The sequence below is a fragment of the Hemitrygon akajei genome, chromosome 26, assembly GCF_048418815.1.
Source record: "Hemitrygon akajei chromosome 26, sHemAka1.3, whole genome shotgun sequence".
NCBI classification, from domain to species: domain Eukaryota; kingdom Metazoa; phylum Chordata; class Chondrichthyes; order Myliobatiformes; family Dasyatidae; genus Hemitrygon; species Hemitrygon akajei.
In genome coordinates this window covers 35,515,966-35,528,037 of record NC_133149.1, presented here as the reverse complement: position 1 = coordinate 35,528,037, position 12,072 = coordinate 35,515,966, and the positions used below count along the sequence as shown (strand labels likewise).

General features: G+C 40.4%; 1 protein-coding gene across 3 annotated transcripts in view; it reads right to left on the bottom strand.

The window, feature by feature from the left end:
* Nucleotides 1-230: 230 nt before the first annotated feature.
* The window catches only part of LOC140716866 (cell surface glycoprotein MUC18-like), a 135,946-nt gene continuing 124,104 nt past the window's right edge, over nt 231-12,072 (bottom strand). For 2 of the 3 annotated variants that reach the window (XM_073029861.1, XM_073029863.1), the window contains 5 exons: nt 11,720-11,855; nt 11,316-11,354; nt 6,680-6,824; nt 5,681-5,798; nt 231-3,842 (listed from right to left, as the gene is read on the bottom strand). In XM_073029861.1, the coding sequence (XP_072885962.1) occupies nt 3,810-3,842; nt 5,681-5,798; nt 6,680-6,824; nt 11,316-11,354; nt 11,720-11,855 (471 nt within the window). In that variant the 3' untranslated portion in view covers nt 231-3,809. Of the gene's footprint in view, nt 3,848-5,680; nt 5,799-6,679; nt 6,825-11,315; nt 11,355-11,719; nt 11,856-12,072 lie in introns of all 3 variants that reach the window. The other variant, XM_073029862.1, reaches the window with a different exon arrangement.

Here is a 12,072-nt window from a genome sequence, read left to right as displayed (position 1 = left end):
ACTTTCCTCTCTCAGTAGTTTGGAAAAGTAAGCAAGTAGTTAAAACCAATGTGATAGAAAAGTAGAAATGCGCTCATTCAATTCTCCTCCCACCCCCCCCCCCCCCCGGGTTGATTTACAATTTGTTATATGCATGTATGACAAGGGAACTGCATGTGTTCAAGCAAAGGATCTCTTGGGTGGTTTTATTCAAAGGAATGCTCTAATAGACTGCAGAATGCTACAAACCATTGGGAATTTGCAACAATATTTATTTGGCATTATTTTTCATCACAAAACAAACATTTTTTTACAGTTACAGTGGATTTAAATCTCAGTTGTGTGTTTGATCCCAAATGCAAGTTCCATACTTGCAGAGAAACATTAAACTATACAGGACAGAGGAACTTGCACATGTCCACTCATTGATTAAAGGTGACGTCGCCCGTGGAGAGCAGAGCCAACTCCAAACCCAATAATAGACTTGCCTTGGTTGTGTTCAATACTAACCAATCTATAAACAATTCTATGTAGAGTCATGGAGAGTTACAGCACAGAAACAAGGCCTTTGGCCCACCCAAGCTATGCCAACCATGAAGCCCCCATTTTTACACTAATCTTACCCTAACTCATTTTATTCTCCCCAGGTTCTACCACTCATCTATACATCAGAGACAATATACAGCGGCCAATAAACTACCAATCTGCAGAGTTTTGGGATGTGAGAGGAAACGGGGAGAACATGCAAACTCCACATATACAGCCATGGACAGGATGATTAAACCCTGCTCCCTGGAGGCAGCAGCTCTGCTTGCTGCACCACCATGGTGTCCAGTGATTTAACCTTGCTCTTCTGCCTCAGTCATGGAATGAGATTTTCTCTACACACAGCTGTATAAACATTTGGGTCTATAACAACTGTGTAGTTTGTACAGAGTGTGTTGTATGGTTGGGTGATTTAATTCCTATAGTTACCTGAGTTTCGGTTCTACCATCCTCCACTGAAAGCTCTCAGGAAGTGATGATAAAAGCCACTTCAGGTACAACGGTTGGCTGTTGGGGGGGGGGGGGGGATGGAAGGTGGTTTGCAGCATCTTAAACATGCCGAGGATGCCTCATTCATTGTGACAGCCAGCTGCCCAAGAACAGAAACCGAGTTGCTTCATTGACTCCAAGATTGAACACATGCCCAGAACAGACACAAAAATTAATAATTCATATAGTTTCTAACAATCAGGAGTAACCCTTTTACTTCTAATGAACCTCTGTTAATCTATTATTTCTTTGCAGCAGTTTAAACCAATACAATATAATTCTAGCTACTTATACATAAAAGCTTCTTCAATGTTTTAGCAGTATTATGTAAGTTTCAACACAACTAACAAACCAGAGTAAGTTTTTTTTAAAAAAGCGAGGCATAGAATGTGTTAACATTTTTTACAGATTCCTTTGTGGATTAGTCAGATGGAGAGAAGCTGCAATATGGCTGTGTACCAATGAGACAGTGCTCATAAAGAGTATTTCTCTATATTGTTCCTATATTTATCCTCAACTTTTCAAATCCAGGATGGAATTCCTAACAGTCAGACTGGAGGCACAGAGGGACAGACTATATAGATGTAATCTTCATTTGAGCGCTTTGCAGAAGTTTCTCCATTGATTGTGGCCATGAAGAACCTGTGCAGCAATATCATTGTTCAGTGTTATTGTTGCATGACATTTTGCAGGTACTGGGCAGGAAGTGAAGTGCAGTCCAGTGGGGGTGATTGCAGATCAGGTCAGCAGGAGCTGTGGTCAGTGTCAAAATTTACACAACAAACAACTCTTCTCCAAGACTGTCAGCTAATCAAAACCAACATTGGGAAAAGTCAAGACATATACAGCTTTCAAGAGAAAAAGACCTTTCAATGAAACTCTTAGGCTCTTCCTTCCTCTAACATATGCTCCTGATCATCTATCTTCAACTAAAGTAGTTCTGGCACTTAACTATTTGGGCAGAAATCCCCTGTGCACCAGCTGATAATACTTGATTTCCTCTTCGGGCCACTCAGAGTGAGGCTGTGATCACTTATAGATTTATTATATTGCCTCTCTCGTCAAAGGGAGCCACAAGGTAGAGTCATGTATTTGGAGAATGTGATGCACTCCCAACTATTATTTAAGCGGTTAAGTTCAAATGACTACTTTCAGTGTTGCTGACTAGCAAAGGCTTGGCCTGCAAAAGGCAACAAGAGGATTCACTAAAGTTTATTCTTGTTAATCTATATATGACAAACTCTTCACAAGCTAAGACAGGAACACGATGCACATGAAGTGTAGGGCCTCCAAGCAAATGGACAGAAATTGCTACTTGTCCTCATCTGAACTAATGATCTGCAGGAATGTGTCCTACAAGTAATTAATAAAAGAGAGCCCTACATTCTACTCTGTCTTCTGCTCGTTTATAGTGAAGACAAACACTTTCCAGCAATTCTTGTACTGCTGCATCAGACAGCTGTATTCTGCCCATTGGACTTACTGTAACATATACAAAAATAACATTCAGAGTCCTAACCAAGAGTAAGAGATCACTTGTTAATTAAATGTTACAATTAATAAACAGGTTATGTTTGAAGGAAGTATGTGAAGTGGCAAAGGAATACAGACCCTGGATGTGTAGAAACTCAGAACCTCTTAATTCACACAAGACCTGCCACTCAACAGAAATATGGACCCTGTGCTGGTGATGACATTAGTAATGATTTGTGTTCGTGACTGAATGAAGTTGGTGATGAGATCATTCTTATTTCAATTTTGCACTTCAATCAAGTCTCAAATCATGATATGCAGAATTTTAATTTGGAGATAATGCCAAAAATTGCCCACCAAAGTGGATTTAATTTGAAGTCTTTGGGCAGTAGACTTCAGACTCAATGAGTGATTGATGTTTCAATAGAGAGCGCTTCCCTGTGAAACACAATCACAGCTGATAGATATGCAAAAGGATTCCTGATCTAATGTCAAAGTTTATTTCTACAAAGCAATGTGGGACTAATTAATCAACTAGAAATCCTTTTCCATCAATAAATCTGTCCCTATTGCTCTGTATCACCAACTGGAACTACTGGAACTTAGTTTGGCAGTAATATGCTTGGGACTAGTTTAAAATCCTGAATCAAGTTCTTAATCATGATTTGTTGGTGGAGGTTGGGCATATTGATTTGAAAAGAAGAAATAGAATAAAATGCACTGACATCATCTCTGAACATTAATCCCTTAATGAGTGACTAAGTTATATGGTAATTCAGCCCAACTCATGAATTATGTGGAAAATAAAAATATTTGTCTGTTACAGATTGGAATTCCAGGAAGAGGACGAGCCGAGTTCTAAAAATAACCTTTCAATGGCAGATATTAGAATCTAGATATTTCTTTATAATTCCAATTCTTCATCCTTAATTTCCAATTGATTTAATTTGAAGGGATTTGAATGAATTATGTAAAGAGGTAAGCACATTTTCTTTGTAAACATCTTGGAGAACTGTTGAGATCAGGTGTTTTTGCACATTGTAACTGCTGGTGTGACAAAGCAATAATGCAGAGACGTTTACATCCAAAGGTAGATTCTATTGATGGAAATTAAACAAAATGTCAGGATCCTGGTTGATAGTGGAGATTGATAGGCCATGTGTTTCTTTCAGTAAGGTGTTCTGCTGTTTCCAGTGAAGGAAAGTCTCCAGTATTGGTTGGAATTGCTTCAGTGTAGGAGCGTATGCAGCATTCGTAAAGGCAAGAAGATTTCAAGATATCCGTGCGGTCAGGCACAAGCTGGAAGCACTGATTACTTCTCTTCACTCCGAAAGTCTGCATCTTCCTTCTTCTCCCTTCACTCCAGTAAAATAAGGGAAAACAATATCAATGTATGAATTGAGTATGGCTCCTAGATTACTATAAGCATACAATTGACTGGTGAAATATGGACATAGCTCCTTAAATTTAATTAGATCACTGCGACTGATCTGTACCTTCATTCTATTTTAATATTTTTAATCTATGCTTTCTTAGCCAACAAAAAAGAAACTTGTGGTGAGTACTCATAATTCCCTAGAGAGCTGTGGCATTGGGTTTATTTTCTCTCTATCATATCCACGCCAGTCTCTGACCTAACCTCCCCACCTACCAGCTCTGCTGGTCTGAGTTCTTTATATATACAGCCAAGTATATTTTATATCTAGCAGGGTTACCCTACTGCTGTCTGTGGTCCCCTCAGTTAATGGTAGGGGTCCATGGCATTAAAAAGAGGTTGGAAACCCCTGATATATAGTGAGTGTTTCTGTCTCTGCCACTCTTGACTGAAAAAAATACCCCTTGTGTTCCTTTTACTCCAATTTTTACCAATGACTTTCACTCCATTCCTTGTGGGTTCTGACTCTTCTGCTGTGGGAAGTAGCCTAAACAGGAGAAAGATCCTCTCATAATCAAGTCACCCCTCAGCTTTCACTGTTCCAAAGAAAACCAACCCAGTTTATTCAAGTTTTCCCCAGAATGAAGTTTTCCACTTCCAACATCCTCGAAAATCTCCTCTGCACCCTCTCCAGTATAATCCTATATTTCCTGCAATGTGGTGACCAAAACTGTAGGCAAGCTATGGTCTAACCAGTGATGTACATATACATCACTTCCAATGTTACATATTCCATGTCTTTATACAGCCACTTTATTAAACTGTCTCCCTACTTTTGAAGGACCTTTGGACACAAACTCCAAGATCCCTTTGTTGCTCCATACTACTCAATAGCTTCCATTTCTTCAGAACCATACAGTTTGGAAGCAGATCCTTCAGCCTATCAAGTCTGTGCTGACCCACAGATATGCATTTACACTAAACTTGTTATTTTGTTTCCCCAGTTTATAAGAGCTCAGGCTTAAACCCTGTGAGGCTGCAGCTGTGCCAATTACATTGCCCTTTGTTGGATGTGTGCTTGCCTGCTTCACAATTCTCTGGAATAAGTTCCTTTCATCACTTCTCTGCTGAAATGAGCAGACCATTTCAATCTCCCTGCAGTGTAAGGCCTTTCAACAGTCAATTTTTGTACCTAGAAACCTCTTCATCACGCCCCTACATTGGCACTTGGATACCAAGGGCAATGTGCATCCCCTTCCACTAACTTGCACCGTGGAATCAAAACTGGCACAAATTCTGAGGATTCATCGAAGGAAAAAACCTTCTAGGGGTAATCAGTTCTTCAGACCAAGCCACAAGGTTGCTATTCCTACTTTCCAGACACTATATAAACAACAAGATGTCTAAGTAAGCCTCTTATTGTCTAGCTACTTCCATCTTTATTGATTAGTCTTCTGATACTTACAGCACAAGCATAGGTACTGATAGTGCATGCACCAGTACACCAAAGGAGGAATAATTAAATGCACTGGCAGACTGGGTACTTGCATCTGTAAGGGTATGGATCTGAGAAGAGTACACACACCTGCCCGCAGCTCTAGTTCTAGACTGGGTTCATATGTCTCCTCCCTGTTACTGAGCTTGAGCACATAAGCAAGTACATGCATCTGCCCAACATTGAGCTAATGTGCCATTGAAGAGTGAAAATACACGTGTGTGTATTGATGCAGAGTGATCATGGCTATCTTCTAGATCGTAAACTCCCACACACTTTTACCAGCGCAGTTCAAAACAATGCTTCGCAGGAAGTTGACCAACCTGATAGTTGGGTGGCTTCTTCTCTCCATTGACTCCCTGCAGAAGCACCGTTTCCTCTGGAACCTTCTGGTCATTCTTCGCTTCCACCACAATGTTCTCATGAGCTTCAGGTTGTGTGCTAAGCAAGCCAAACAGTACTTAGTTACTTCACAGTGGCTGGCCAACATCACCAAAGCCAAACTAAGATAACAGCATTGGCCAGAGTCAGACATAAAATATTCTGCATGTTTAAGGACATAGACAACTGGAATCAGAACCAGGTTTATTATTACTGACATATGTCGTGAAATCTTGTTTTGTGGCAGCAGTACAGAGCAATATGTAAAAAAAATATAAATTACAATAAGAAATATAAAAATAAATGAATAAATAGTGTGGAAAGAGAACAAAATAGTGAGGTTGTCTTCATGGACCATTCAGAAATCTGATGGCAGAGGGGAAGGAGCTCAACTATCTGACCAAATTTGGCTGTGTGCATGGAAAACACATCACCCTAGATTAGTCAGCAATAGTTTATTCAGGATACCTATCAATCCTGCTACACCAAACCCCATATGTACTGCCCTGGGTTTGAGTTTCCATTCATCCCCACAGATATCCTACTGGGGTAGTCAGCCCGCCTCGAGACCAGAGGTCAGGGACAGATGGCCCTTTCTCAGATTGAAACCTGGAGCAGGCGGCTAGTGTCCCAAGGACAGATGGTGAGTTTCCTGGCTGGAACACATTTAGTCGCTTGGTCCTTCTAAGAAATTGCCTTGAGTCACATGACATAAGCCATAAACATATTCTGTGCTGTGATTTATGGATTTTTCAGTAGCTGGTGCTCCCTGGATAATTGGGAATTGACTAAATGCAGAATTATACATAGTGAGATTTGGACATATCCAAACATACATGTATTTTCTTTCATTCTCTCTCTCACACACACACTCACTCTTATTTTCTCCTGGTATGCAGATACACTTATGCATGCACACTAATGATAACAGGAAGGCTCACATGCTTTGTTTGCCTGAGCGGCCACAGGGTATCTTTCCTTTTTTATAGAGAAAATAGAGGACAGCACCCAGGATGGCAATAAGTAGAATGCACACAATGATGACGACGATCACCACTCCACCACTGCTCTTTGCGTGAGATATATCTAGATCAATAGAAAGAATGGTTAAGGCAATAGAAACAGCTTGAATGGCCTATTTTTCACAAATTTCTATCTGTGAATCACATGTACTGCCCAAGGACTGGCACAGTGGGATCCCTGGTCTTTTTATATGTACTGCCCAGTGTTGGAGATGGAACTCATACTGGAACTCATACTGGAACTCGTCAGTTCATCCTTGCATAGGTAACTCTGTGCCACTGCAGGTTGCTCTGTTGCAAATTAAAATGTACCCACCTGAAAAACTAAAGTCTGAAGGCACCCAAAGATGAACATGAAGCTTTTGGGTAGGAATTCATCCCACTGAATTTTTAAGGCTGTGAATTATATTCAGAGACTTAAAAGTCTATCATACACCATAATGTTTCTATGAACTGTGCGGTAAAGGTTGAACTAGGAACCCAAACTACACCATTTATGAAGTTTAGGATTTTGCTGTTCGGTCTTCTCTGGAGGTGCTTGACATGCAGTAGACATGGAGGAAGGCAAAAGAAAGGAAATTTTAGGCCAATTAGCCTGAACTCAGTGGCTGGTAAAGTGTTGAAGTCCATTATTAAGGTTGAGGTTTTGGGGTACTTGGAGACTAATGATAAAATAAGTCAAAGTCAGCATAGTTTCTGTAAAGGGAAATCTTGTCTAACAGATTTGTCAGAGTTCTTCGAGGAAGTAACAAGCAGGATGGACAAAGGAGAGACATTCAATGTCATTTACTTATAGAAGGCATTTGCTAAGATGCCACACATGAGGCTGGTTAACAAGATAAAGTCCTATGGCATTACAGGAAAGAGAGTGGCATGGATAGAGGAATGGCTGACAGGCAGGAGGCAGTGAGTGGGAATAAAGGGGGCCTTTTCTGATTGGCTGCCAGTGACTAGTAGTGTTCCTCAGGGGTCAGTATTGGGACCGCTACTTCTCACATTGTTTGTCAATGATTTAGACAGCAGTGTTGACGGCTTTGTGGCAAAGTTTGTGGATGATACAAAGATAGGTGGAGGGGTAGGTGTGCTGAGGAAGCAATGTGATTTCAGCAGGACTTAGACAAATTGGAAGAATGGGCAAAAAAGTGGCAGATGGAACACAGTATTGGGAAATGTATGATAATGCATTTTGGTAAAAAGAACAATTGTGCAAACTATTATCTAAAAAGGGAGAAAATTCAAACATCAGAGGTGCAGAGGGACTTAGGATTCCTCGTGCAAGACTCCTAGAAAGTTAATTTACAGGTTAAAGAAGGCAAACGCAATGTTGGCATTTATTTCAAAGGAAATAGAATATAAAAACAAGGAGATAATGTAGAGGCTTTATAAGACACTAGTCAGGCCGCACTTGGAGTATTGTCAACAGATTTGAGCCCCATATCTCAGAAAGGGTGTGTTCTCATTGGAGAGAGTCCAGAGGAGGTTCATGAGGATGACTCCAGGATTGAGGAGTGTTTGTCAGCTTTGGGTCTGTACTCACTGGAATTTAGAAGAATGTGGGGGGATCTCATTGAAACCTACTGAATGTTGAAAGGACTAGATAAGGTGGATGTGGAGAGGATGTACCCATGGTGGGGGTATCCAGGACTAGAGGGCACAGCCTCAAAATCGAGGGGCGACCTTTTAGAACAGAGGTAAGGAGGATTTTTTTTTAGCTAGTGAGTAGTGATTCTGTGGAATGCTGTGCCATAGACTGCAGTAGAGGTCAAGTCCATGGGTATAAAGCAGAAGCTGATAGTTTCCTGATTGGTCAAGGCATCAAGGGATATGGTGAGAAGACAGGTGTATGGGGTTGAGTGGGATCTGGGATCAGCCATGATGGAATGGTAGAGCAGACTTAATGGGCTGAATGGCCTAATTCTGCTCCTATGCCTTATGGTCTATAAAGGAATGATTTCAGGAAAAAAATCTGAAGAATTTAGAAGAATAGCAAGAGAATGCTTTTTGAATTCCTTGGTAGTCTGGGTCATGAGTTTCCTAATTAAAAATAAGCACAGAGCAAAATGCCAACGTTCCATGCATAATCAGATTCCTCCAGCTGAGAATGTCAGCTCTTCCGCCTTTACAGTACTGCTACACTGAGGTAATCAATTGCTGCATTATTTCTGGCTGAATGAGGCCGTGTCTTCCAACAGAGTGCAATCTGCAACAGCAGTGAATGACAATATCATGAAGAGGGAACAACAAAGGTGTCGATCAATACGTTTTTCAAATGAACCAGGAATCACAACGTGAGCTGTAGAAAACACGAGTGTAGAGTGAATGTGCTCAGTAACAAGTACCAGATACAGAAACGGGATGGCAAGCAAGCAACCTTTTTATTATTAGTGCGGCCGCTGATCTGATATACCTGCTGGACCTGCAGGTCAATAGGATTTTGGCCTGAAGCTAAATGACACTGCATTTTTACTGATGCAAAGTGCATTTTACTCGCAGTATGTGTGGATACTATTCAAACATGTCAATGGACATAGCACTGAACTCAGAATTAAGAGACTCTTAGATAGACAAATGGATGAAAGAGAAAAAAAATGAAGTGTTATGGGCTGCGTAGGAGGGAAGGGTAAGATTGATCTTGGAGTAGGCTGAAAAGGTCAGTACAACATAATGGGCCGAAGGGTCTGCACCATGCTGTATGTTCTATATTCCCCCTTGCACCATAATTAATATTCATTAGCTTTTCATTGTCATCACAATGGATCCTTAAAAAAGTTTGTAAACTAGTTTAAAAGGTAGGCATCCACCATAATACAAAGCAAAGTGAAGTATATTTACTCTCCAAATCATGTCATTCAGCTACAGAGACATTCTGCGAGATATGAAACCAATCCAATGATCCGGCATTCTCCCTAACTCTCCTGGTCTGTGCATATAATATTAATTGTACTTAGCAAATCACAGATCTTCGGTCCCCTGCCCTCCACCTCCAACCTTCCTGGGCATCGTGCTCCTCATCAGTACCCTGCTGCATAGCTGAGAGTCTTTTCTAGGGAGATTGTCTAAACTTGAAACAAGTTTTTTTTGGCAAAGAGACTGCCACCAAATATGGACATGACCCAAAGATTTCCAGCTGTATGTAAATAACTGGATCATTGGAAATGTAGATGTTGCTCATGCGACCCATTTCTGAATTACTAAATTTTAAGACAATCACACAAAAGGAGGTTCTGGAAATAAACCAGAAAACATTGGAAATACTCAGGTTGTGTACTTTCTTTTTCTTTCTCTGCAGATGCTTCCTGATGTGATTATTTCCAATGCCTTGTTTCTATTTCAAGAAAATCACATTTGCAGGAAATGTGGAATCACAGAATAATACATCATGGAATAAAGCAACTTGGCTCGTTGTGCCACACTGCATCTTTGGAACTGATGGACAATTAAATCCACTCCTTTGGTATCTATCCAAATCTTTTGAATTTTATTAATATATCTGCTGTCACCACCATCCTTTCATAGAAAATAAAACAATGCAGCATAGAAACAGGCCCTTTTGGCCCATTATTCCAAATTAAGCCTATCCCTGCTTGCCCATGGTCTTCCATTCCCTGTCTGTGCATGTGCCTCTTAAACATTACTATCATATCTGCTTCCACCACCTCTTCTGGCACTGCCTTCCCGGCGTCCACCACGCTCTGTATAAAAATCTTGCCCTCTAGGTTTCCTTTGAACTCCCCCCTCTTACCCTCCTTTGTGGTGTTCAACATCTTTCCTCAGGGAACAAGTTTTCGACAGCTCTCATAATTTCATATTTATTTATTTTATTTAAAGATAAAGCGTGAAACAGGCCCTTCCGGCCCAGCAAACTGCACTGCCCGACGACCCACGTGTTTAACCCTAGCCCAGGACAACTTACAATGACTAATTAATCTAACTGGGACGTCCTTCGAATGTGCTCACGGGACGGTGGAATTGAACTTCAAACTCCAAGATCCTGAGTTACACTAACCACTACACTACCATGACACCCATATGGTTTTCAGGCAATGTGTTCCAACTAGTAACTTCTGGTTAGGTAGGAGAAACATTCAATTGATTCAATATGAAAATAAAAATAACTGCAGCACTGGTTATCTCAAATAAATATTAGAAAAAACCTCAGCAGGTCAGGTAATCGTTATTAGAATCAGGGTTATTATCATTGATATATGTCATGAAATTTGTTATTTTGCAGTAGCAGTGCATACATAAATACTGTAAATTGCAGTAAGACATTATAAATCTGTGGAAAGAGATTTCTACAGATGTTGTTTGACCTGCTGAGATTTTCCAACTTTTTCTGCTTTTACTTCCTTGTGTCATCTCTGGTTCTTTTGACAATTGCTTAATTCTGCATTATTCACCATTTGTCAGTCCTTTGGCCACTGCAGTTTCTCTTACTTCCATGGTCAAAATTATTCACGTATTTGAATCTCTGTTAGCCTGCTTTGTTTCATAAAGAACCTACACTTATCAGAGTCAAGACTGTATGAACTGATCTCACGTAATTAATTCTTACCAACAGTTGAAGGTCCAGTCGTGGAAACTGCCACTGAGGCTGCAAAGTAAGAGAGAGTCATCAGGAGAAAGCATCATGAATAGAAACAGTTCCCGCTCTACATTGTCATTCGTGTACTACCTACTTTAAAATGTGAGTGTGGCTTTTGGTAGGAACAGAATAGGATGTGTTGCAAAGCTTCTATGATTGCACAGTGTCCCTACAATAGTTGCCTAGGCTTATACACGAAGTACAGCCATATAAGGAAGGCTGTGGTGAGTGGCAATTCCTGGAACTGTATCCTATCACGGCTAGAACATTAGGAGAGGAAGGCGAAAAACTGCACAGGGTACTTTTGGGAGGAGGGCTTCACTTAGTGCTAGCTCTTCAATCTACTTTTGGACAGCGAGTTATCATATCCTCACCTCCTTGCACAGTGAAGTTGTGAGCCTTGCTGCCATGTATATTGACACCACTGCACGTCAGTGTCAGCTGCTCCACTGTGAGTGGAAGAATCAGTTCACTAACAACGTAGTTCTTTTGACGATGATTCCTTAATGTCTATGCAAAGAGAAACAAAAACACAAACTTATAGTACAAACCAAAATGAGTAACAGTGATAGCAAAGAAAACAACTTGGTGTCCTTTTAAGTTTCCTTTTCAAAGTTCTTAATGAATCTATATTGTCAGAATCCACTGTTTGAAATATGTTTGACAATGACAAATGAAAAGTAACATCATTTCTACATAGTACTGTTATTTTAACAGTTTACAATCT